Source organism: Pteronotus mesoamericanus, unplaced genomic scaffold (assembly GCF_021234165.1).
Source record: "Pteronotus mesoamericanus isolate MK-2021 breed Mesoamerican mustached bat unplaced genomic scaffold, CSHL_Meso_final contig_164, whole genome shotgun sequence".
Lineage (NCBI taxonomy): Eukaryota > Metazoa > Chordata > Mammalia > Chiroptera > Mormoopidae > Pteronotus > Pteronotus mesoamericanus.
Window position 1 is genome coordinate 4,912 of NW_026555065.1, and position 26,955 is coordinate 31,866.

Genomic DNA, 26,955 nt, shown 5'->3' on the forward strand with positions numbered 1-26,955 from the left:
CATATTCTCTTTCTAAAAATATAAAACTCAAATAAATAAATAAAAACAAACTCAAACTATTTTTCTTAAACTTGTTTGAGGTTCTGCATGTTCCTTCCTATAGGCAAAAGATTCTTATTGGAAAAAGAGAGATTTTCATCCTGTCACATGATAAAAAATCTGGAAATATCATGGTTAGTTTGTAAAGTCAGCATTTTCCTGTCTTCCAAAACAAAGACTTATAAAAATTACTAATATAATCATTAAAAGAGGGAGGCAGACATATTATATAGTCACTATTATTCAAGTTAAGTTTAAATACCTTTTAATACTTACCTTATCTGCACACATTGACACTTTAATGTCCTGCTGAGATATTTCATAATGTCGAATATTAAAAACATAATTACCAGCTAATTTCAAAATATCAGCTGAGATATACTCTAGTACAGCCACAATATATAAGGACACATGGTAGTCCACTTTGTACCCTAAAACTTCCTGTGGAAAAAAATTAACAATTTAATTCTTAAAAAATGGCACTATCAAGTACCAGTTAAACACTTGAAATTTAACTTAATATTCTCACTTATAAAGAACTTACTATAAACCAAATGTCAATACTTACAGGTATGGTAAGATATAAAATGAGTTATTGGTTCCAGTACCAGGGGCTTTCTTAAAAAAGAGACCCCATAATCTAACAATTCTGCTTTTAGTGTCAAACAAAAGAGTTCATTCTAATATAGAAAACTTGGGCTGGGCTTCACCAAAAACCTCTTAATTAATACATTATCCAAAATCCATCTGACAAGTATCTGCTATCTTCAAGGACTCTGATTTAACCAACATCCCCAAATTACAATGGTTTCTGTTGAGAAGACGTGTATGGGGAAGAGAGGGTCTTAAAATTGCTAGCAAGGGGTATCCAAATCCATGTACACCAAGTATTTTCTATAGGCTAATTAATAATTCCTAGTCTATTTTCCAATGTATATACAAATATCTGTGGTAAATACAGATTAATTTAAAAACAGTTCTGAAATCACAGTTTTTGACACTTTTTTTAAAAATAACTTTTTTTTAATTGTATTTTTTCCATTACCATTTATCCTCCCTATACCCTCTGCCACCTCCAATCCGCCCCTCTCCCCTTTGCTGTGTATTTTCTGAATCAACAAAAGGTTGAAAATCAGTCAGGGGTAGTAGTCATCAGAAGATGCCATAAAGATGCATTATTGCTTATCATTAACTTTTAATGTTATTTGAACGGCAATCTGATTTTATCAAAGTATACTTATTTTCATTTTGTACACCTATTAAGAAATAAATATAAGTACAAACATATACACACTCAAGTGCACATATATAATAACATAGACCATACTATATATATGCCAATATTACAGGTAAGTATTACTTGTTATAAAGGACTTCCCCAATGTTTAATTTTTTTTTATTACCTTCAGTGAAGGATGGATTTTGTCCACAGGCAGTAAGAGAGGATTTCTTCGTTTTCGTTTCTCTATGGCAGACTGTGCATCAGCTATAGCCCATTTATCGATTGGATGAGGAAAGGTCTTTTGAACTCGTTCCTGTTCAGATCATAGCAGTACTATTGTTAATAGAAGTGCTCTAAGTGTAAAATTCATACAACTTTACCACCATTCTTAATGGTTGCAGATAACAGTAACATACAGTTTTGATTCCTGTAGTAAGTAAAATTAAAAAAAATAATCAACAGGATTATCAAGATTCTTCCATATAATTCCCATGGATAAATAAAAAGGTGATATTTAAACAGAAAGCTTTAAGTATATGCATAATTAAAATGAAACAATTTTAAAAAGTAATAATATTAGGAAAGATAAAAGCTAACATAAAATACTCCATCAGTGATTTTACAGTAAAATTTCTGGGGTTAAAATTGTTTACCTAGCAAAAGTTAATTCATTATTAAGAATTATTATGCATTCACTCTCCTCTTGCTAATCTTGGAGCTTCAAATATAGAGAAGGATTTTAAAAAGAGAGATCATATACCCCTTAGAGGATCAATTGGGTGGCAGAGCTAAGAATGACTTAAGGAAATGTAGCTCTTGGCAAAAAAAAATCCAAGCCTTTTAAATTACTATTACGATTCATCTAATCTTAAACTGAACCAGTAATTGGCATGAATAATGAGAAGTAATGATAAGTGAATCAAACCCCAATTGAGCAAAATTTCTTATTTTTTAAATTAATAGTTAGCTTTGAGATTATTTAGCTACTGAAAAGTATGCTTTTATTATATTTATTTAAGGACCAATTCTTACATCAGAGAATAGGATAGCAAATGTTTTAATTCCCAGAGTCCATAAAACTCTAATAGCTCAATTACTCCAAATTAAGATTTTCCTTCATACTGGAAGCTGTTGCCTTATTACAGAAACGATCTTCAAAGGAAACGTAATATAAGCAGTCTAGTACAAAAGTACTTTCTGAAAGCTATAATGACAGATACTACTAAAAATCCAAAAATACTCCCATGTAATTGAACCAAAACCGTATTTTAGCACTGCATCACACATGATCTTTCAGTGGTATGTGTGTAAGATTTATGTCCTTTATGGAGACAGTAAAATGCACAGATCTGAAGTGTACAATTCAATGAGTTCTGAAATATGGTTTACTAAGCAAGATATAGAATATTTCTATCATTCAATCTCCATTCCTCAAGGCAACCACCCACCATTTTTATTTCTATCACCATTAATTTTATCTATTTCTAAACTTCATGTAGATAGTATCATACAATATGTATTCTCTGGGGTCTGGCTTTTTTTTTTTTTTTTTTGCTCTATGTAATGTCTGTGAATTGTAGCTTTGTTACTGCATATAGCAATAGTTTGTTCTCTTATTTTATTGCTGGGTAGTATTCCATTTTATAAATCTACCACAATTTGTTTACCCATTTTCTTGATGGAAATTAGAACTAGTTGTTCTCTAATTTGAGTTGTTTCTAATTTTTGGCTATCATAAATAAAACTACTTGAATATTCATGTATAAGTCTTTTTGGGAACAGAATTTTCATTTATCTAGGATTAAATACCTAGGAGTAAAATTGCTAGGTCTTAAGCTAGATATATATTTAACTTTATCAGCAACTGCCAACAAGTTTCCAAAGTGGTTATACACTTTCCACTCCCACTACCAACGTACAGGGTTCTAGTTGCTCTATATCTCAACACTTGGTTTTATCAGTCTTTAATTTCATCTCTTTCAGTGGATGTGAAATACTGTTTCATTGTGGTTTTAATTTCTTTTTTGCTGATGACTTGTGAGCTTAAACACCTTTTCATGTGTTTACTGTCCATTAGTACACCTTCTTTTATCAAATGTCTGGTCACAACTTTCGCCCATTTGGGATAAAAGTAGGCTATCTTTTTATTATTGATTTGTAGGAGTCAACATATCCTGGATACAAATTCTTCATAAGGAATATGTATCGCAAACATTTTCTTCCAGCCTGTGACTTACACATTTTTTTTCCCTCATCAATTTTATTCTTTAATACTTACTGTCTTTGAGTGCTCTGTAAAAAATACTTGCTTAACCCTAGATTATGAACATATTCTGCATTTTTTTTCTGGAAAGTTTATAGTTTCAGCTTTTATGTTTAAGGCCATGATCAATCGTGAATTAACTTTTGTCAGAGATAGGTTTCAAGAGTTTTTGCCTCATAAATTTATCCAGTTTTTCTATCACTTTTTTTTTTTTTTGCTGACAAACTTTCCTTTCTCCACTGAATTGTCTTGACGTTTGTTGAAAATGAACTGACTATATAATCCACATATGACTTCAATGGCATTAGTTTCCACAATAATTAACAATGATATATATTCAGATTCAAAAATTAATTTATACAGTTGTTCAGTGTATTTTTGAAATAACAAATAGTTTTTACCTCCACATCTTGAACAGTCCTTGGTTGGGCCATGCATAATTTATTAAGCAGCTGAAAAATCAGCTCTTCAATATAATAGAGAGATTCTTCATTAGCTGAGAGATTCGGATGTACTTGTTCCTGAACCTTTAAAAAGAAAGTTCTTAGTTAACATACAGGGAAAATAGTATTTATTGAATAAAAGAGAATTGTATATATAATAATTTACTAGCATGGTTACTCAAATGCAAACATAAAACACAAATTTTTTTTTAAAAACCTGTATTTCTTGGCTTCTATAAACTTTTCTTAACCCACAGAACAGTGGTTCTTACACTTTTGGGGATTGTATAAAAATTTGTTGCTCTCCTCCTTACCACCAAGAAAATCATATACACATACAGTATTCTATACAGTTTCAGAGAAATCACAGATACCCTGAAGTTAACTAATATATCTACTAAAAGTCCCTGAACACTAGGTCAGAAATCTCAGCAACTGAGGTATCTCTAAATAACCATGCTACTTTACAGATTATACACCTGGGGTATGAAGTAGATGCTAGTCCACTTTCTTTTACAACGGTGTACACTCCTTCCTTATTGTTACCATGTAGTTTTGCTGAGCTGTTTTGTTGTTAGATATCTCTTTTTTTTCAAAGACAAGACAAGGAGAGCATCCCACCTGACCAGCAGCATCTGATTTTTGTGGACAAACAGCTACAGGATGGCCTAATTCTCTTAGACTACAACATTCAGAAAGAGTCCACCCTGTACTTGGTGCTTCATCTGTGAGGTGGCACCATGGAGCCCTCCCTCTGCCAGCTTACTTGGAAGTACAACTACAACAAGATGATCTGTCTCAGGTGTTACGGCCACCTGCACCCTGCAGCCCTGTCAACTGTTGACTCTGTCACACCAACAACCTGCTCCCCGAGGAGTTAATTAAGGCCTCTCCACCACCCCCTTGGGTCCACAGGGCAGCCTTTAACCTGAACACCATAACCCTCAATCAAGTTTCCCTTTCATTGACCGGGGAAAAAAACCCAAACAGTTTATTTTGCTGAAATTGATAAGATAATGTCACAACTTATATGGAAATGCAAAAGACTAAGAAAATCAGTCACATGCTCTTCTCTCCTCTCTCCCTTCTTCCCCTCTAAGCATGTCCTCAGGTGAGGATAAATATAATAATAATAATAATAATAATAATAGACAAACAAATAAATGAAACAGGAGAGATAGTACAGAAACAAGTCCACACATACTACAATAACGGTGGCACTACAGAGTATGGTGTGGGGGACATGTTATGGGAAGGTGAGGGAAATGAATGAATAGTGAACTGAATACCCATATGGAGAAGAATGCACCTCAACTCCTATTCACATTTTCTTAACCCACAGAACAGTGGTTCTTACACTTTTGGGGATTGTATAAAAATTTGTTGCTCTCCTCCTTACCACCAAGAAAATCAAATACACATACAGTATTCTATACAGTTTCAGAGAAATCACAGATACCCTGAAGTTAACTTCCTAAAAATCAATTCGAGCTGGATTTTGGACCTGTTAAAAATAGACCTAATAAAGATTCTTATGATATAAAACAAGACAATGTTTCCATGACCTTAACACAGGAAAGGATTTCCTAAACAAGACATAGAAATTACTACTGATAAACTTAACTATGTTAAAATTTAAAACTTATGTTCATCAAAAGACACCTTTAAGAAAGTGAAAAGGCAAGTCATAGAGTTGGAGAAGATCTACATAACATGAAACAAAACAGCTTATATCCAGAAAAAAAAGAAAAAATATATATACATATAGTTCTAAAACTTTCAAAAGTAAAATAAAAATCCCAATTAAAAAGAATGGGAAAAAACATACTTAAACTAGTATGTCACAAAAGAAGAAATGCGAATGGCCTATAAACATGAAAAGGTATTCTAGCTCTTTAGTAATCAGGGAAAAGTGAGTTGAATCACAATAAAACTATTACCCACTCATGAGAGAACAAAGTTAATAAATCTGACAGAATAGTAAGTGCTGGTGATTATGTGGAAAATGGGAGCTCTCACATTTGCCCTGTTGTGCAAAATAGCTCAATCACTTTATAAAACTTTGCCATTATCTACTGGATATATATAGAGCGATGTGGTCCAATATAATAAACATTGATCACATGGGGCTATTGAGCACCTAAATGTAGCTCCATTGAAGTGAGATGAGCTATAATAAAAAAACATTTCAGATGTCAAAGATTCAGCACTAAAAAATGTCAAGTACCTTAACAATTTTTAAATTAAGTGTTGGAATAATTAGATTTTCTGGGTTAAATAAAACATTATTAAAATCAATGTCATCTTTTTCTTCTAACTTTTCAAATGTGGCTATGAGAAAAATTTTAATTACATATGTGGCTTACATATATATCTATTGAACAGCACTCCTCCAAAGAAATAAGCACACACATTTACCAGAAGTCATATATAAGAGGGCTCATAAGTAATAGTATTAGAAATGCCCTCAAACAATAAGGAAATTCAAAGATCAGTCTTGAGTAGAAGAGATAAATTGTGGCATATTCATACAATAAAATATATGCACAGAAAAAAAGGGTAACTATAGATGCCTAAAATATGGATATATCTTTAAAATAATGTTGGCAGAAAGAAGCCAGATAACAAGAATAGACACAGTGGGATTCCATTCACAAAGTTCAAGATAAGAAAAACTAAACTAGTGTTTAGGGATACATTTTTAGATGGTAAAGCTATATAGAAAAGCAAGACAGTGGTTACCTTCTGGAGAGTTCTATTAAGGAAAGTGCTGACAATGTGTTGTTTTCTATTCTGGGTAATGGTTAAATATGTGTTCCTCTAATTGTATATTTAAGTTTTATGTTATTTTCTGGTTGTGTGTTACCCTTTACCATAGATAAGGTTTTAAAAAGTTAGAGAATCACCTAGCAAATAGAAAATCAAGGGGCAACATTATCAATAAGTTAAGACAAAAGTGTCCTCCTAGCCCCCACCTCAATGAATTAAATTTAAACATTAGAATACTAGAGAATAATCCAAAGAGAATATCCTACAAGCTTACAATAAAGGGAGGAAATAGGTCATATACAAAGAAGGAGACATTAGAGTACCTCCAGACTTCAACAGTAACACTAGAAGCTAGAAGGCAATGATTTCCAACATACATGCTAATAAGTCAGCTGTTACAGTAAAATGAAGACATGCTTAGACAAAACAAGGTCAAAACTGTATCCCCTATGTACCCTTTCTCATCAAGCTTCTATAGTTTGTTCCACACTAAAACAAGAGGGTAAGTCAAGAATGAGAAAAATACGGGGTAAGGAACAGAGGAACCAATACTGAAGAAAGGCCAAAGGAACACTCAGGATGTAGTGAAGAGAAATTATGAGAGTTGTACAACAGGCAAAAAGGTCACAAGTCCTAACTGGAGTAGATCACAAGGCTCTTGGAGAAAGTATCTCAGAAGATGAAATTGATACAAGTATCTGATGGTTCTAAAAATCTTGAGAGGATGTTTAAATAACTGGTAGAGAGTTTGAGTTGAATGAATAAGTACATAGAAAACTACACAAACAAGAAAACAAGACAATTATTAACTCCAGTAAAAAGCAAGGGTTAGGTAGGAAAAAAAGTGGTTTCATTAAAAAAAATAGGATCTGCAGTCATAATAATGTAAATGTGGAATATTGATTCAACCAAAATTAAGATATAACCATGGGGTTGGGGAAGGCAAGAAGCATATGTGTATGGTTAGAAAAAGAAAGGTATATGTATATTAGAGAATATTAAATCCTTACCTTCCATGCTGGAAAGTCAACAATAATGCACACAACAGAAAAATCAAGAAGTAGCAATGTAAGCACTTTTTGTCCCTACTGATATGGAATACTGAAACAGATCACCGTGAAAAATAAAAGTGATTGTAGAAAGCAGGAAATTTTGTGAATAAGGAGGAGGTACTTTTTCACAACAAGCCTTATGGAGCTAGTTATCTTTTTATATGCATAAATAATTTTGACAAGACACAAACTGATTTATAAAGAAACATGATTTGAAGTGAGGAAGTGGGAAAGAGGAAGGACACATGAAACTTGAGACAATTATATAAAGACTATTTTTTAAAGAAGTTTGGATAAAAAGAATTTAAATAAGGCAGTTAGAAATTCATATAGGACCATTATCCAAAAAGTCAGGTTTTACAATGTTTTCTTATAAATTCAAAATAGATTTGGGGGAACTAAACATTTCCTCTTATATCTTGAAAATTAACATGACAGAGGAAAAACCTACATTTACTATATATTTCTATTAGTACAGCATAACAAAAAAAGACTTTTCTTTTTTATATAAAATCAAAGGGCTATTTCTTAGCCAAAAGGCTGAGAAGCGATCAAAGGGCTATTTCTTCCAACATTCTTCCATGAGAGCCAAAGGCCCAACTCAGTGAAAATGTGCATGAGAATTAAAATAACATTTAATTGGTACAGTCAAGATGGAGGCATAGGTAGATAGGCTTCGTTTCCTCACACAACCAAAAGGATAACGAATTTAAAAACAAACAACAATAGAACTGCCAGAAAATGGAACTGTATGGAAGTCCAACAACCAAGTGGTTAAAGAAGAAACATTCATCCAGACAGGGAGGAGGGATGAAGACAGGCAGCCAGGGTGGAGAGGATGCGCCAAGGCAACAGCTAGAACACCAGGAGGTCCCACATCTGTGTGGGGATAAACTGGGAGGAACAACTGGGGAGCAAGACAGACTGTGTAACCCAGGGTTCTAGCGCTGGGAGTTCAGTCTCAAAACCTCTTGGTAAAAACCGTGGGGGTTGCAGCAGTGGGAGAAACTGTCAGTCTCACAGGAGAGTCCATTGGAGGGGCCTACAGAGTCCTAGAATATACACAAGCCCACCCTCCCGGGAATTAGCACTGGGGCAGCACCTTGAAGGGCACAATTCACTTATGGACAGCAGGGGAAGTGACTGAAAGTGAGTCAAGAGCCAAGCAAGTGGCACTGTTCCCTCTCTGATCCCTCACTCACATACAGTGCCACAACACAGCAAAGTGGGTTGCCCCACCCTGGCAAGTACCCAAGACTCCACCCCTTACAATGTAGCAGGTGTGCCAAGACAAAGAAATATGGCCCAAAAGAAAGAACAGATCAAAATGCCAGAAAAATAACTAAGCAACGAGGAGATAGCCAACCTATCATATGCAGAGTTCAAAACACTGGTAATCAGGATGCTCACAGAAATGGCTGAGTACGGTCGCAAGATAAAGAAGTGAAGGCTATACAAAGTGAAATAATGAAAAATATACAAGGAAGCAACAGTGAAGGGAAGAAAACTGGGCCTCAAATCAACAATTTGGAAAAAAAGGAAGAAATAAACATTCAACCAGAAAAGAATGAACAAGAATTTAAAAAAATGAGGAGAGGCTTAGGAACCTCTGGGACAACTTTAAACATTCCAATATCCAAATCATAGGGCTGCCAGAAGAAGAGGAAGAGCAAGAAACTAAAAACTTACTTGAAAAAATAAAGGAAGAGAACTCCCCCAGTCTGGTGAAGGAAATAGATATACAAGTCCAGGAAACTCAGAGAGTCCCAAACAGGTAGGACCCAAAGTGGAACACACCAAGACACTCCATAATTAAATTGCCAGAGGTTAAAGATAAAGAGAGGATCTTAAAAGCAGCAAGAGAAGAGTTACCGATAAAGGAATTCCTATAACTATCAGCTGATATCTCTCAAGAAACTGCAGGCAAGGGGCTGGAAAGAAGTATTCAAAGTGATGTAAAGCAAAGACCTACACCCAAGATTACTCTACCCAGCAAAACTATGATTTAGAATGGAAGGATAAAGTGCTTCCCAGATAAGGGAAAATTAAAGGAGTTCATCATCACCAAGTTCTTATTATACAAAATGTTAATAGGACTTATTTTTTAAAAAAAAGGTGATCAAAACTATGAACAGTAAAATGACAACAAACTCACAACTATCAACAACTGAACCTAAAAAAACAAAAACAAAAACAGACTACGCAAACAACTAGAACAGGAACAGAATCACAGAAATGGAGATCACATGGAGGGTTATCAGCAGGGAGGGTAAGGGGGCACAGGGAGAATGGGGGAAAAGGTATAGGGAATAAGAAACATAATTGGTAGGTACAAAATAGACAGGGGGAGGTTAAGAACAGTATAGGAAATGGAAAAGCCAAAGAACTTATATGCATGACCCATGGACATGACCTAAGGGAGGGGAATGCTGGAGAGAGTGGTGGTACCAGGTAGAAGAGGATAAACAGGAGAAAAAAAATGGATAATTGTAATAGCATACTCAATAAAATATACCTTTAAAAAAAGAAAGAAATTAAGTAACAAATGATAATGTCTAGTTGGGATGAATTGTTTTTTCTCTGTGACTGTGATTTTAGTAAATAACCTGCAAAGGAACTTCTACATTAAGCATCAAAATTTCTTACACCAAACTTCTTAAGGTAATTGCAAATATTAAGATTCATAAAAACAAATATGCAATGTTAAAATCTCACCCAGAAATACTAATAGGACATCAAGACGACAATAAAATATAATCATAATTTGCACTTTGACAATATTTACTATCTCAGCACCTTCAGATACAGTAAACATAAAACTACCACATTAGAACAAACTCACCAATCATAATTTTCTGAAGGACTAGTCAGAAAAAGAACAATTAAAATAATTTTCAGTCTTTAATAGTAGATTAACAAGTCAGACCTGTATTTTAGTTACATCATATTTTCAAATTGCCAGAGGTATTTTCTTACACATACACTGTAAACAAAATAGTCACACTATAAATCCAGGCACAGAGACCTAAAATAACATTAAACTTTAAATTATTTTATCTCAAGAAACTTTATATTTGACAAATTTCAGAATATTATTTTCTAATTTATATTTTTAAGTCTTGATATTTATTTATAATCAAATAAAAATTCCTGCCAGTGTATTTTTAATCAACTAACATTTGAGTTTCTGGCACAATGTAGAAATAAATCCCTTTGGCTACACACTGTGACATTTATTTATGCCAAATTCTTCATTCCATTGCCAAGATTTCTGCAAGGCTGCAAATGTTAAGAATACTGGAAGTTTTGTTTGTTATGAAAGAGTTAAAAATTCAATTTAAAAAGAAAAAAGCAAGGTTTTAAAAATAGAAGTTGATGGGCTAATACTAAAATTTGTAGAGAAATGCAAAGAACCTAAATTAGCCAAAGAATTCTAGAGAAAGGACAAAAAAAAGAAAAAAACAAATTTCATTCTAAAGATACACATTAATGACTACAAAATATTGCTGATAGGAAATTTAAAAGACCTAAATAAATGAAAAGATATACTTTATGGGTTAGAAGACTCAATATTGTTAAGATGTCAATTCCTCTGAAATTATCTGTAAATTCAACACAATCCCAATCAAAATTCCAGCAGCTTTTTTTTTTTGTAGAAATTGATATGCAGACTTTAAGGGAATACACAGGTCCTAAAATAACCAAAACAACTCTGAAAAAGAACAAAGTTGGAAAGCTAAAACTACCTGATTTCAAGAATTTTTATAAAGCGACTATTATCAAAACATTGTTGGACTGATGTAAAGATAGGCAGAAAGATAAATGGAACACAATAGAGAATCCAGAAATAAAATTATATATAGACAAATGATTTTGATAAAGGCTCAAAGGCCCTTAGCAAAGGAGAAAAGATAGTCTTTTAAAATAAATGGTGGTAGAACAACCAGATATCCACATGCAAGAACACAAACATAAGACATACAAAATTCTCATTAAATACAAAAATTAACTCAATATATCATAAATCAAAATGTAAAATCTAGAACTATGAAACTGCTTGAAGAAAAAATAGGAGAAATTCTTGTAACCCTGGATTAACTAAAGATTTCTTAGATATGGCACTAAAGGCACAGTCTCTACAAAAGCAAATAGATAAACTCTATAAAAATTTAAAACTTGCTCTTCAAAAATAATATTAAGAAACTAAAAAAAAAATTACAGCTTAGAAGAAAATCCTTGTAGAGCATATATCTGATAAAGGATTTGTATTCAAACAGATAAAGAACTCTCAAAACTCAACAATAAGAAAACAAACAGCTTCCAGCAAGCTGGAGGTGTAGGTAGACATACTTCGCCTCCCCGCACAACCATAAGAAGGATCACAACTAACTTCAAAACAAAACCAAAAAAAACCCAGAACTGCCAGAAAATTGAATTTATGGAAGTCTTACAACTAAGGATTCAAAGAAGAAATATTCATCCAGACAGGTAGGAGGGGCAGAGATGGGGAGCCAGGGCAGAAAGGACATGGTGTGGCAACGGTGGGTGAGGCAGCTGTAGCAGCCAGTGAAACTGAAGGTCCCACATTCACGTGTGGTGGATAAAAACCAGGGGGGTCACCTGGGGAGCTACTGATCCCAGCCCCAGGCCAGAGAGCGTAGCCCAGGGTTCCAGTGCTGGGGAAATAAAGCCTCATAACTTCTGACTGTAAAAACCAGTGGGGGGCTGGGACAGTGGAAGAAAATGCCAGTCTCCCAGGAGAATACATTTAAAGGGCATCCACTGTCCTAGAAAGTATGCAAACCACCCACTCTGGAACCACCACCAGGGCAAAAGGTAGAGGGGCATCAGTTGCATATGTAAGCAAGTGAAGTGACTGGAAACGGGGGGAGGGGGGTAGGCAGGAGAGCCAAGCAAGTGGCGTTGTTCCTCTCCAACCCCTCCCCCACAAACAATGCCACAAAGCAGTAAAGTGGGTAGCCCCACCCTGGTGGACACCTAAGGTTCACCCCTTACAACTTAACAGATGAGCCAAGACAGAGAGTCAAAGCAGCCCTACCTAATACACAGAAACAAACACAAGGAGGCAGCCAAATTGAGGAGACAAAGAAATATGGTCCAAATGAAAGAACAGACCAAAACTCCACAAAAAAAACTACACAAAACAGAGATAGCCAACCTATAAGATGCAGAGTTCAAAACACTGGTAATCAGGATGCTCAGAGAACTCACTGAGTATAGCAAACACATATGGGAAGAAATGAAGGCTACGCTAAATGAAATAAAGAAAAGTCCACAGGGAGTCAACAGTGAAGGAAAGGAAGCTGGGTCTCAAATCAAAGATTTGGAACATTAAGGAAGAAATAAACAGTAAACCAGTACAGAATGAAGAAACAAGAATTCAAAAAAATGAGTAGAGAGTAAGAAGATTCTGGGACATCTCCAAAAGTGTGAACATCTGAATCATAGGGGTGCCAGAAGGAGAAGAGGAAGAGCAAGAAATTGAAAACTTATTTGAAAAAATAATGAAAGAAAACTCCCTTAATTCGGCAAAGGAAATAGACATACAAGTCCAGGAAGCACAGAGAGTCCCAAACAAGTTGGATCCAAAAAGGAACATACCAAGACACATCAAAATTATAATGCCAAAGGTTAAAGATAGGAAATCTTAAAAGCAGAAAGAGAAAAGAAGAGAGTTCCCTACAAAGGAGTTACCATAGACTATCAGCTTATTTCTCAAAATAAGCTTTGCAGGCAAGAAGGGGCTGGTAAAAAGTATTCAAAATGACAAAAAGCAAGGACCTACAACCAAGATTACTCTATCCAGCAAAGCTATCATTTAGAATTGAAAGACAGCTAAAGTGCTTCCCAGGTAAGATAAAGCTAAAGGAATCTATCATCATCAAGGCGTTATTATATGAAAGTTTAGCAGGACTCATTTAAGAAAAAAAAGGAGATCAGAATTATGAACAGTAAAATGACAACTATCAACAACTGAATCTAAAAAACAAACAAACTAAGCAAACAACTAGAACAGAATCAGATATGGAGATCAGAAGGCGGGGGAATGGGGGAAAAGGTACAGGGATTAAGCAAAATTGGTAGGTACAAAATAGACAGGGGGATGTTAAGAACAGTATAGGAAATAAATGAAGAAGTCAAAGAACTTATTTGTATGACCCATGGGTGTGAAGGGGAGGGATTGCTGGAGGGAAGTGGGGGTACCGGGTGAAGGGGGGACAAAAGGGGAAATATTGGGGCAACTGTAATAGCAAAATCAATAAAATATACTTTAAAAAAACAACAAAATGGACAAAATATCTGAACACTTCACCAAAGATAATATATGGATGGTAAATAAGAACATAAAATATGCTCACCATTATTAAGCATCTAAAGAATGCAAACTAAAACCACAAGATACCAGCACACATCTATTAGAGTAGCTAAAATTAAGTTAAATACCAAGTGTTGGCAGAAGAACTGGAATTCTCATATTGCTGATGGGGGTGTAAAACTGTACAACAGTTTGAAAAGAAAACTGTTTGATAGTTAATTAAAACATACACCTACTATCTGAGTCAGTCACTCTTTGGTAATTATCCAAAAGAAAAGGAAACATATGGCCATCCAAATACTTGTATACAAATGTTTACAACAGCTTTATTTGTAACATCCAAGATCTGAAAACCAAATGCACATCAACAGGTGAATGGATAAACAAACAGCAGTATAAATACACAATGAAATATTAGTAAGCGATAACAAGGAATGACCTGCTGATATATGCAACGATGTGGATGAATTTGAAAATTATTATATTGAGTGAAAGATGCCAGACAAAATAGAGTATATACTGGATGAATCCATTATTACACGACTCTAGAAAAGTGCAATCCATGGTGATAGAGAGCAAATCAGTGACTGCTTTCAGATGATGAGTGGGAAGGAAAGGGAGGGAAAATCACAGAGTCATGAGAAAACTTATGGTTCTTAAGGATATACTGTCTTTACTGTCATGGTTTCACTGATGTATACATACATAAAAAAACTGTACACTTTAAATATGTGCAGTTTATTGTATGTCAATTATATTCCCAATAAAGGTGTTAAAGTCATATAAAAATAAAATCTAAGGTAGCAGTCTCTGATCAAGACATATAATCAAGAATTGAGACCAGTTGTACACTATAAACTCACTTAAGGTCAGGGATCATTTCTTATGTTTTAGGTTTCTTTCTATTTGACTACCCCTTTTACCTAACACACAGGTATCTACAATGTAGTATCTACAATGTTGTGCATAGAGAAAACACTCCATAAATACTTGCTAAATAAATAAATTCACAGTAGCAAACAGATTTCTTGGCCTGGCTGAAAGCTGGAGACTGGGAAAAATTAAGCACTCTATAATATTTGTTTTTATTTCACTAGATATTTACCTAGAGACTTAGTTATCTCATAAAACATTATAAATGAGGAGATTCCCATTCCATGTTCCCCATTCCCACTGTCTATTAATATTCACTTCTCACTTAGATTCAGCACTCTTAATTAGGTGCTTTCTTGACAGGTTTTCGATGTATTGTTGGTTTATTTAAAATGAGATAAGTCACAGGCCGGGAATTTCATTCTAATAGCTTAATATTAGGTGAGGGCTTACCATAAACTAATCAAAACATGAAGAAAAGTCTATTAGTTGAAGCTAAAATTTTTGCCATCAAAATTTTTCTTGATTGGCATGAAACAGCATGTGATCTGTAAGTACCTTCCCATACTGGCAGCCACTAGCCTATAAAGCCAAAAAGGTACAGGTTGTATCAGTGGTTCCCATCTTGTTCCAGTGGTAGAGCATTTGGAAATCACTGTGCTCTTAGCAGAACATGAAATATTAAGATACTTATATTTCATTATAGTAAGCAGAGATATGTTAGCATAAATGACCATAAAATTTTAAACAATAGGCCCATGTTTGTAAGAGAAAACAAAAAGTACCCTAAGCTGTTTTCCGTGTAAAACCTCTCTATCACTTCTTGTTCATGTTTTCCACTACTTACTACCAAGTAAGCTGCAGCAGGAACCAGACTTTCAAAAAAAGCTTATAAAAAAAATTGAAAATAAAATTAATATTGGCTTTTTTTCCCCTGTGAACTGGGAAAATATTACTATTACTAAATATGTTTTATTCAGTCAAAGTTTAGGACTCCTTGGGCCAAACAGCCACATCCTTTAGCACACTATCAAACTACCACGTGTACCCTTTCTTGAAGATCTGCCTGACAAGGTCCCTGCACTCAAGGAGTAATGCAGGTTCTCCTTCACAACTGCCCTCCTCCCACTTTACTGAAGAAAGGCAGATAGATGTCTTACTTTCCTAAATCTCACTATTCTGTATTGCCCTGGGGTCAATAAAATATGGAAATAAAGAAATTCTAGGATACTAAACAAATAGAAAATTATAAATATTTTTCATTTAAGTATCTTGCTTCTTTCATCCCCTTGCCCAGAAATTTTCAACCATGTGCCACAAGAGGCATACTGGTGGGCCTAAAGAATTTTTAAAACAGGTAATACCTGACTATTTAGTTAGGGACACTGACCTCTTTTCCAGAACTTAATTAAGACTGTCAAATTTAAATATGGTAACAACCAACACAACAATAACCATCTGGCATTAATGAATCAAAATTATACCTATTTTTTTTTTTTGTCAGAAAGGCAAAAAAATTTTTTTGGTATGCTGTAGGATTTTAGTAATTAGTTTATGTGTGCCATGAGATGAAAAGGTTGAAAATTGCTGCCCTAGCGTTTTGTCAAAAAAATAGAACAAAGAAAAGAAAGCATCTTTAAGAAATACTAAAGGCAACATTATCTTATTTCATTCAGGCGGAAAAATTCAAAGCAAATTTTCATATCTATCTTTCTATCTTACAATTAGATTTCAGATATGAGATGGTTGGCATGTGATATGTATTAATACATTCATTTGAACTGAAAAATTAGGCCAGACTTTGTGTGAAAGAAGATAAATATGATTATGCTGGTTGGCTTGACAACTAAAACTGACCTTGACAATTAGGTCATATGCTGGATATCTTCCATAAAATGAAAATGGTAGGCAGAATTTGAAGGTGGCCCCCAAGATTTCCACCCCTGGTATTATCTGTCCCCTTGAGAGAGGGCAGCACCTCTGAATATAATGGAATATCACTCTTGTAATCAGGTTACCCTAAATTACAAAGGTGACTAAGGTTCCCTAATTAGTTGAATTTGAGTTAATCAAAAGGGGAGATTATCCTAAGTGGGCCTGGACCTAAATCAGGTGAGTCCTTTAAAAAGGGTCTAGAAGTATGAGACAAGAAACAGCAGTAAGTGCATTCCAGTTGGCCTGGAACAAGCAAATTGACAGTTTCAGGGAAAGTCATGTGGCAAGAAATGGTGACAGCCAGTAGGAGCTGAGGGCTAAGACTTGCAAATGCAAGGAAATCAATTAAGACGCCAAGCCTCAGATGAGATGGCAGCCCCTGCCAAAATCTTGATTTCATACTTGTGAGACACTAAGCAGAGATCCCAGTTAGGCTGTGTCTGGGCTTCTAACTTATAGAAACTGTGAGGAAATAAATGTGTTGTATTAAGCCACTAAGTTTTTGATAATTTGTTATGGAGCAACAGAAAACTAATACAATAAACTAGATCTACAGCTCCAAGGATTCAATGAAAACATATTTAAAAAATGTGATAAGGTAAAATACATTTTATCAATAAATATTGCAATGGCTAAGGTGTAATGAAGTTAATGCTGTTTTATTTCCCTATCTTTCTTGGATATATTGGACTAAACAAAGTACTTTTATATAAAAAAAGTAAAAAAGTAACATTTACAATTATCAGTCATTTGATAAGTCCTGGAAAAACTAGAAAATAAAAAAGCGAGTAACTCTAGCCCTGCCCAGGTGGCTCAGTTGGAATATCATCCTGTACACCAAAAAGGTTGCAGTTTCCATCCTCAGTCGGGACTACACAGGAGGCAATCGATCGATCGATATTTTGTTTTCTTCTCTCTCTCTCCCTTCCTCTCTCCCTCAAATCAAAACACATATCCTCAGGTGAGGATTTAGGGGAGGGGAGGGGAAGGGAGGGGAGAAAACCTGAATAACTCTAAAGACTGGAGAACAAATCATTTTGTAAGTCAGGTGGTTTTCCACATTTTGCTTTAAACAAAACTGAAGGAGAACCTAACTCAGTTGCTGGCTGACAGAGCATTAAAAATAATTTTTAGATAGATCACCATATAAATTTTGGCATATAATTTGAAGAAAGTTTAAAAAATGAGTTTGATTGCTTTTTTCTTCTATTTATGTTAACAAGAGATCTCAGGGATTACATCTACAGATATAAAAAACAGGAATAGAATTGGGGCTGAATCCTGCCTGATTTACGACAGCAAGATCCTATCTCATTCTAGAGATAGGTAATCTTCACCCATAAAACATGAACAAATGTAAACATAACACAAACAGCTACATACATGACACCAAATAATGCATTTTCAATAAGGTTTTATGATTATTTTTCAAAATTTATGACATTTATGTTCTTTTGATCAACTACATCCTAGTAATTATTCAACCCAAAAGAAAGGTTTTAAAGCTTTATAGTCATTGGGGAAATTTTTTAAATTTAATAGAATTTTTTGTTGTTACAAAGTATAATTACAAAGGAAGGATTGATTAAAGCTTTTAAACACAAAAATATTGCATTAGAATATAATTATGTAGGAGAAATGGAATGAAAAGTTTACAGAAGAACAATGTAAACTTTCCAACTGTTAAAAAAGGCACTTTGTTATGTATATTTTAAAAGGATAAATGGTATCAAATTGTTAGGGTATTTAGATTTCACTGGATACATTTAAAAGATTGATCAAACTGTTTTATTTTAAAATATCAAAAACACAAAATTGTATCCTCTGCAACTATTTGAACTTAAAGATGAAAATTTTTAGATGTTAACATAAGAATGTGTGAATTTTTCAAAATTTTTGGGGGGGATATATAGCAAAAAAGTTAGAAAACTTTTAGGAGAAAGAATCAAGACACAGTGTTGATTAGTCATGAGCCTGGTGTGAAAGAGAAGGGAAGGATGATGACCAGGTTTCCGACTTGAGAACTGAGATTATCACTTATCTTGGAGATGTAGGTTTATGGAAGATGGTAAGTTTGGACTGGGTCATGTTCTGAACATCTCCACAGGAATGTCCGGGAAGCAGGAGACTTAGCAGTTTTAGACAGGCTGCAAGAGAAAGCTTCTTCAAGAAGATGAAGGTTGCCTGCCTGAAGACAAAGGAGGTACAAGGGCTGCTCTTTTTGTTTTGTTTTTTTTTTAATCTGCAAGAAGATTATTCTAGGCAGAAAAAAAACCAGCAAGTACAAAAGCCCTAAGACTATATGACATGTCTGTGTGTTGTAGGTACACGGAAGCCAGTGTGGAGCAGGAGTAAAGCAAAAAAAAAGGAGGAGGACAGTAATAAATGAGATCAGTGAGAAAAAGGGAGAGTAAGGCAGCACCAGGCTGTTAAAGAGCCAAGAAGGCCATCGTGGACTTTGACTTGTTTTGAGAAGCACTGATACGAGTTTTAACTAAGGAATTACATGATCTCACTTACCTCTATTATGCTGAGAAAAGATTGAATGGGGCAAAGGAAGAAGAGAGGATACCAGTTAAGAGGCTATCTTAATACTTCAGGAGACTGGTGATGACTTGGTCGTAGGTGGTAGAAGTGGAAGAGTAAGAAATGGTGACTGAATATAGCTATACTGTGAAGTAGAGCTAAAACGATTTGTTGACAGGTTAGATATGGGTTTTGAAAGACAGAATTCAAGAATAACTCAAGATTTTTATTTTAAACAACTAGAATGATGGAGTAGCCATTCACTGATACTGGAAATACTATAAAAGAAGCAAGGTTTGCTGGGAAGAGGAGTGCAGTATTGGCTGAGATGCCTGTCATACATCTATGTGGACGTATCAAGAAAGAAGCTGAATATCCAAGCTCAGGATAGAGTTGAGCCAAAAATATAAATTGGAAATCATCAGATACTAATTATCTGTGAAGCAAAGAGCCCTGGTGGGATCTACAAGAAATAGACTGTAAATAGAAATAGAAGTCCAAAACCTAAGCTCTGGGGAGGTTAGGATGATGTAGTTGGGGAGATGAGAAGAAATCAACAAAGAAAAAGACCTACAAGGAATAGCCAGAGAGGGAGAAAACCAGCAGAGTTTGGTGTCCTGGAAACCAAATAAAGAAAGGATTTCAAGGAGGAAGAGATCAACTGTCAAATGCCACTAAGTGCTATATAAGTAAGATGTAGTATTTGATTTACAAAGTGATTTGATAAGAAAACTAGGGTACTGAAAACTTCACTTGGAAGAGACAACAGTAGCACTCACATCTAAATCTTATGTTCATTGTGTTGCTTCATCTCTACACATTAAAATGTGAAGTGTGGAACACTATATATTTCAAAAGCTTTCTACTTAACTATCATATGTTTTATGTAAAAGAAGAAAAAATTTAGGTTGTTAATTTTTAACATGACTACATGGCATAATGCTAAATCCATTAGTTCCATTAAAATTCCTCCACTGATTCAAATATGCAGACTAAGAGAGGATATAATCAAACTGCTGTTCCCTTGAAAGAGAGGCCATGGTTAATATAAAAGGCATATACTTGATTTATGTCAAGTGGTAACAGGTAATGCTTTGCATACTCAGCATAAAACACTTTAATGGAATAGTATTGCTCCAAATATACCATACCAAAATTAAAATGAAATTAGAAAAAGACTACTAAATCATAGCTGACAGGGAGCTAAATGCAGCAAGTTAAAATGCATCCCTAATGCTCATCCAGTACCCCTTGGGTCAGTGTGGGTCATCTTTAGTTTGGAATAATTCCAAGTGACTCCCTGGAGTTCTACTGTTACAGTCAGTGGCCTTAGGAAATCCAGAACAGGCCACAAAAACCATAGGATCCCCTATTCATTCCTAGCTTTCAACTGGAGAGATCTTTTCAAAAAGCAATTTTTGATCAAGTTAATGTAATTACTTTGTTATATGAATAACCCTCAGGACACCTCCTTAACCTAGTCTACCCATACTCTCCCAACTAGCTTCATTTCTTTCTTTTGACTTGATCTTTGTTCTTTGAAACAAGTCATGTTCCTACCTTTCTCTTGGCCACAAACCCTTTCTCCCCCTTCCTTTGCTTTATTAATTGCTGTAGATCTTTCAGATAATTATTTACTTCTTTATTTCTATCTCTCTCAGGGCTCTCTGTCACAGCCATTTAGAATGAAGCCTTTATGAAAGCAGGGGCCTTGCTACAACCTCAGTATCAAAAATAATGCCTGGCGCATATAGGAGGCACTCAATAAATACTTGAATATATCCTCTACAACTCAGCACAATGTTACTTCCTTGACCTTCTCATGTCATCATCTTCTCAAAGCCTCATACTTTCCTTCTAGGCCCCAGAAAAAAATCCAGTGCAATCTTCTTAATCAGTTCCAAGAGACATCAGCACAAAGGCAGAACTACTAGAATCTTTCAGATTTCTGAAATTAAAACTCCCCACCCTCTTTTTCCTTGCCTGCTATTAATTAACTCAGACACTTTTTTTCACACCTCTTAAATTTTAGACAAATACCTAAGGGCAAACTAAAAGTCGGGGTGGGGAGTCGATATTTAACCTGAAATAAATTAGACTCAGGAACAAAGTAATTCAACTAATTCTTTCCAGCTCTCTATTACATCTGTAACTATGGATAGTAGGTTAACAGATAATTTCTTTTCCTTGGCTAGCCTCCTGAAGAACACTTTACAAAAAAGACATCTACAAGGGAAATATCAGGGAATAAAAAACCTGATAAAATGACATTAAGCCATGTCTACCACATGTAGATTGCTTACATTGACTTTTCTCAGCATACAGTCAAATAGCATATACACAAAGTACCAAAGGTATTTCAAAGACACAGGTAATAAGTTGCATTTACAAATATATATCCCTCTTTTTTCACCCAAGTAATATGATAGTGTCAATGTTCTTGGGGAGTAGTTGTGGAGGCATTTATGTTTCTGGATATGGCTCTTTTAGGTAAGATACATAATTTAGCAGTAATGTTAACAATGCATGTATTATCCATTAGTAGTACCATTTAGCTCTTCTTTACCCTGTTGTAGTTCTGTATGTATTTAAATGCTCAAGCTCAAGGTAAACTTCTGTTTTAAAAGTTAAAAAACAAAAACAAAACAAAAAATTAACACATTTCTATTTCCAAAATTATTTTTCCATCAATGATGTTCATGGTTCTACATAGTGAAATGAATACTTAATGTTGGTTTAAAAAATCCCTTGCATTTTCAAGGTCAACAATGGAGACTTTGCCAAATACTCTCTCTCTCTCTCTCTCTCTCTCTCTCTCTCTCTCTTGTTTTTCACAAATGTTAGCCAAAATTTGAAAATACACAAAAGAGATTACTAGGTGTTCTTCAGTGCAGTGCTGTGCTTGAACTTTTTTTTTTTTTTTAGATTTTATTTATTTATTTTTAGAAAGAGGGGAAAGGAGGGAGAAAGGGAGAGAAATAAACTAATGGTAGTAGTCTTTCTAACTATCCGGTCTGCTGGAGGAAGGAAGTCAAGTTCCAGATACCTGTGAAGTCAGAGCCTCTCCAGAAATGGCAGGAATTCTCATTGTGCAAAGACATGAGTGGCAGGTACATATCAGAATTTAAGATATCCAGCAAAGAAAGAGTGAAACTTGAGCTCCTTAAGAGTTACAACTCTTAGGAGGCACTATAAACCTACATATTGCAATACCACATATACCCAGATACCACAAAAGTAGACATAATCCAAATTACTAACATCAAAAATTTACCCCAAAAAATGGGTCTTCTGTGGGGCTATACCTCAACTGTATGATAATAATAAGTAAATTTTTAAAAATTATTTCTTGAATTAATCTCAAAAGACCAAATTGGCTAAGATGCACTTATTCCATTAGCAAAGGATATACAAAAACTGTGGAATAAGATAATATGGACCTACAAAGCAACCTGAGTTCCAGGAAAACAAACATAACATATAAAAAGAAAATAATAGTCTCCAAGCAATAAACTAGGATTGCATGCTAGCCCTGGCTTTGTTTCTAGGCTAACCTGAAGAAATAAATTTCTATCTGTGAATTAAGGATTGTTAGGGTTGTCAAAGCTACCTACTGATGTAAGTTATACAACACATACTCAAATACTATTTGCTACCAGAAAGTACTAATAGGTAGACACCTGCATCACACAGCCAACAATACAGACCTACTAGATAATTGCATTCACACTTCTGTGTGGTTGAAGGGTCAATTACTATCTAAAAATTTTCTTCTTTGCTCTTAACACAGGCCAGAGTTCATAATCACTATTCCGTACACTTTCCATTTCTTTCCCTCTCCTTATAGAATAGGGCTGCCCATGGAAGGAAGGTCAATTTAATACTTTAACACCTAGTGTACCAATGAAATTATAACTCTAGCTGCTTGCCTTTAGTCACTTCCACCAAGTTCTTTAAAAGGACATGACTTGGCCCAAGGAGGCAATCTCTCCTTGTAAGAATTATGTAAAGAAGGGAAAATCTGAAACTCTGAATGTATGAGGAAAATGGTTTTACCTTTAAAATGTATCACCTTTCATTTATATATACTTAATGCATAAAGATTTAATTTTCAAGTGCAATCTTTTCAGTGCTGATTTTTCTTTATTATTTTACGATTTCTTCTTGATTATTTTACACAAAAGGCAGAGGAACTAAGTTTGCATCGATGGCATACAAAACCCAAGTTCCGCAGGCATATCTTATCTTGCACTCAAAGCCTTTACATTTGTCTTGACCTTACAATAGAGTTCCTTATAAACATGGTAGTATGATTACTACCTAAATTCACTAAGACTGACAGCATCTGCAGGAGAGAGGCACCCTAGCGACGCCCCCAACTTAAAAGATTGATTTTTTTTTATGAGTTACATCTTTTTTGTCCTCTTAAAATGATTCCAAGTTCTAAATTGCACTCAGTATAGAATCTGATCAAATTTTACAGGGGAAATCTCTTGTAAACAAGGACACGTTTTTCAGGAAGTGAAGAGGCACTTTAGTTACCTCAAATATTGTAAATGGGCGAGTATCGCTCACTGACATTTCGCACATGTCAAACACATTTATGTTACAAAAAGTACTACCCTTTAAGTGAGTAGATGCCCTTCGCAAGCAAATTGCCCAGGGGAACGCCCCCAAGAACTTGATTTAAAGTAATTACCGGGCCTGAAAATGTGTTTTTGTTTTAGAAACTGTCTAAATACCAGCTTTCTCTTGCCCGAATCCAGCCTGAGGACAACAAATTGGTCAACGGCGGAAGTTGCCTGACGAAATGACTGTAACATCAAATTCAATTTTATGATCACAACAAAACCCTCCTTCCGGGCCCAGCCAACACACACATACACATACACACACACACACACACACACACACACACGCACGCCCCCGCCCCCCAACCTTGAGAAAACATCCTTTTGGATGCAACAGGCAATCATGAGACCTCCTGTTGCCAGAAACAGTTCGGCCCGTGGGGACCCGAGACCTGGGAGGACATGCTTGCTCCCCGTTAGAACCTCGGAGGGGCCACAGGCCGGGCATTCGGCCAGCCTGCCGCCCGGCTCGGCCCACATAGCCCGCAACCGCCCCTGCACTTCCCTCGACCCCCCGTGGCCGCCCGGGCACCAGCACTGACCTTCCGCAGGGCCGAGACCAACAGTCCCCGCCATTTCGGACTGTTCTCTTCGCTGAAGAACTCGTACGGCTGCGGCGCCTGCTGCATTGCCCCGGTGGCAGCGCCTCCGCATCAGGGGCTGCCCGCAGACCGAGCCGGGCCTCGCCGGTGACCTGACAGGCAGAGCGCGGGCCGCCTCGCCTCGCCGGCCGCCGCCTCCCGCCTGGGCCGCAGCTACGGCCAAGGCGGCTCGGAGGCGGCGCCGGCGGGCGGGCGGGGGCTTCAGGGGCGGCTTCCTCGGCCCGGGGGAGCTTTGCCTAGCGCTGCGTCCGCAGAGGAAGCACAGCGGCCCGGAGCCCAGGAGACACAAGCTGCGACTGTGGCGGCGGCCTCCTGTCCCAGCGGCGCTGCCCGCGCCTCAGGCCGCTCCTCCTCCTTTGTCTGGGTTCGCAGTTTGGTGGAGTACCTCTAGGCTCGCCCCCACCCCGACTCCCGCTGCGGCTGCCGCAGGCGGAGACAGGCAGAGGCAGAGGTGGCTCTACTCCTCATCCCCGCCCTCCCAAGCGGCAAGGCCACTCGGCCCGACCCACCCGAGTCACCTCCAGAGGGCCCTGGGGACGGACCGGGCGTTTGCGTCGGACGAGCGATCCACACTCTAGCGCACACAGGGCGAGCCACCACAGACACCCCTTTAGCAGCTGCCAACAGCGCCCCACTGGCGCCGCCGAGCTCTGGGTCCCAGCAGTTATGGCCCGGTCTGGCCCCTCCGCCCCGCTCCCATTATCCCGAGTCGCCAAAGGCGGCCAGCACAGAGCATGCGCACCGAGGAGCAGGCAGAGACGCCCGCCGGGCGTGGGGGGCGCGGAGACAGGGAGACTCGGAGACTCGACCGCTTGGAGCAGGAGTCTGTCTTTCTCCCGGATTTGCTAGAAGCCTGTTCCAAACAGACTCTACAACTTAATGACTGCGATTTACAATCTCACTCCTCTCAACCTTCCCAGGACAATCCTGGCACGGTGCCACTCCTTGAGCGTGTCTGGTCCCAGGACTTGTGTCGTGGGAAGTAGTGTGGGGATGTAGAGAGAAAGAAGCATTCGGGCTGGACTCAATATTTAACGTATTCGTGTTTACGTGGCTATTTTGTATATAGGAGATAGTAATTACATCATAGAGTGTGTTGTGGGGACAGAAGGAGGTGAGGCGTGGAAAGCCCTTCGCCCACAGTAGGGTCAGAAAAGGCAGATAATGGCGTTAATGAAACTTGAACTTAAAGATCCTTACCTTGCACCGTCTCCAATGTGTTCACAAAATGATATCGTTTTTGTGAAACTTTCCAAAGATATTTTTGAATTGTTCTCTTAATGGTGTCCTCCAAATTGTGTAGGTGTCAGGTCCCACAAAACCTGGATCCTGGATCCAACTCTATGGCCCAGCTTCAGACTCAATAGCAACCCAAAATCCCCATACTCAATAGCAACCCCAAAAAGATCCTGACCATCGGCTTTCCTGAGTTGAAGAGGCATCAGCTCTAGAAACCTTTATCATTAGCATAAATTTCATCCCACAATAGATGCTGAGCATATGGATTATAATAGATTGTGCCAAGTCACCAGCAGTGAGGAAGGGAAAAGAAAAGGTGCAAAAACTAAGTCTGCCACACTTTAGTTCCAAGATCAGTAGCTGATTACCTTCCCCTAAAACATGCACCAACCATTCTGTCATTTTGGCAAGATCAGAACGCAGGGTTGGAAAATGTAAGAGATCATTTTTTTAATCCAAGTATCTACTGATATAGAATGTCTTCTAATAAATGGTGACACCCACATTCCCATGTCCTGGGGATAAAAGTGAAATGTATGTATTTCTCCAGTGAATCTTTCCATCAGCGAGGGCAAAGACTTAGGCTGACATACAGTGTCTTTGCTTTTCTCTCCTTTTCCTGAACTCCAGCAATAAACTACTAAGCGAACTACTAAACTATGATTGTATTTTCTCACAGGAGAGTCAAGTTGTTATGGACATTTAGAATCTGGCTTGAATGCACATTTTGTTTTGTCAAGGCTATATTTAAATTCTTAAAATTGTTAACATTTTAAAATCAAGAGATTTCGTATATCTGGATTTTCAGCTTCTCTCGACAAAGCTCTGGCAACACTGGACACTGCTGCATTCTTGGAAGGGAACAATCTGCTGGCGGTGAGTAGTGGCTGCCCTCTTCAGAAAAATATGCCATCCCATTTCCCGTTGGCTATATTCCCCACTTGGCATTCTTCACCCTTTTATGTAACCTGCCTCGTCTCTACAGGCGTCTCAGTTGTGATGTCTGAGCTAGGCAGACAAAATG

General features: G+C 36.7%; 1 protein-coding gene across 1 annotated transcript; it reads right to left on the reverse strand.

The window, feature by feature from the left end:
- Positions 1-315: 315 nt before the first annotated feature.
- Positions 316-24,905, reverse strand: LOC129064434 (son of sevenless homolog 2-like; the record flags this gene model as incomplete). The annotated part of the gene is made up of 4 exons (XM_054565671.1): positions 24,633-24,905; positions 3,926-4,051; positions 1,443-1,574; positions 316-480 (listed from the first exon to the last, which is right to left on the reverse strand). Coding segments are annotated over exons 1-4 (510 nt in total), but the record flags the coding sequence as incomplete, so codon positions are not given.
- Between the last annotated feature and the right edge of the window lie 2,050 nt (positions 24,906-26,955).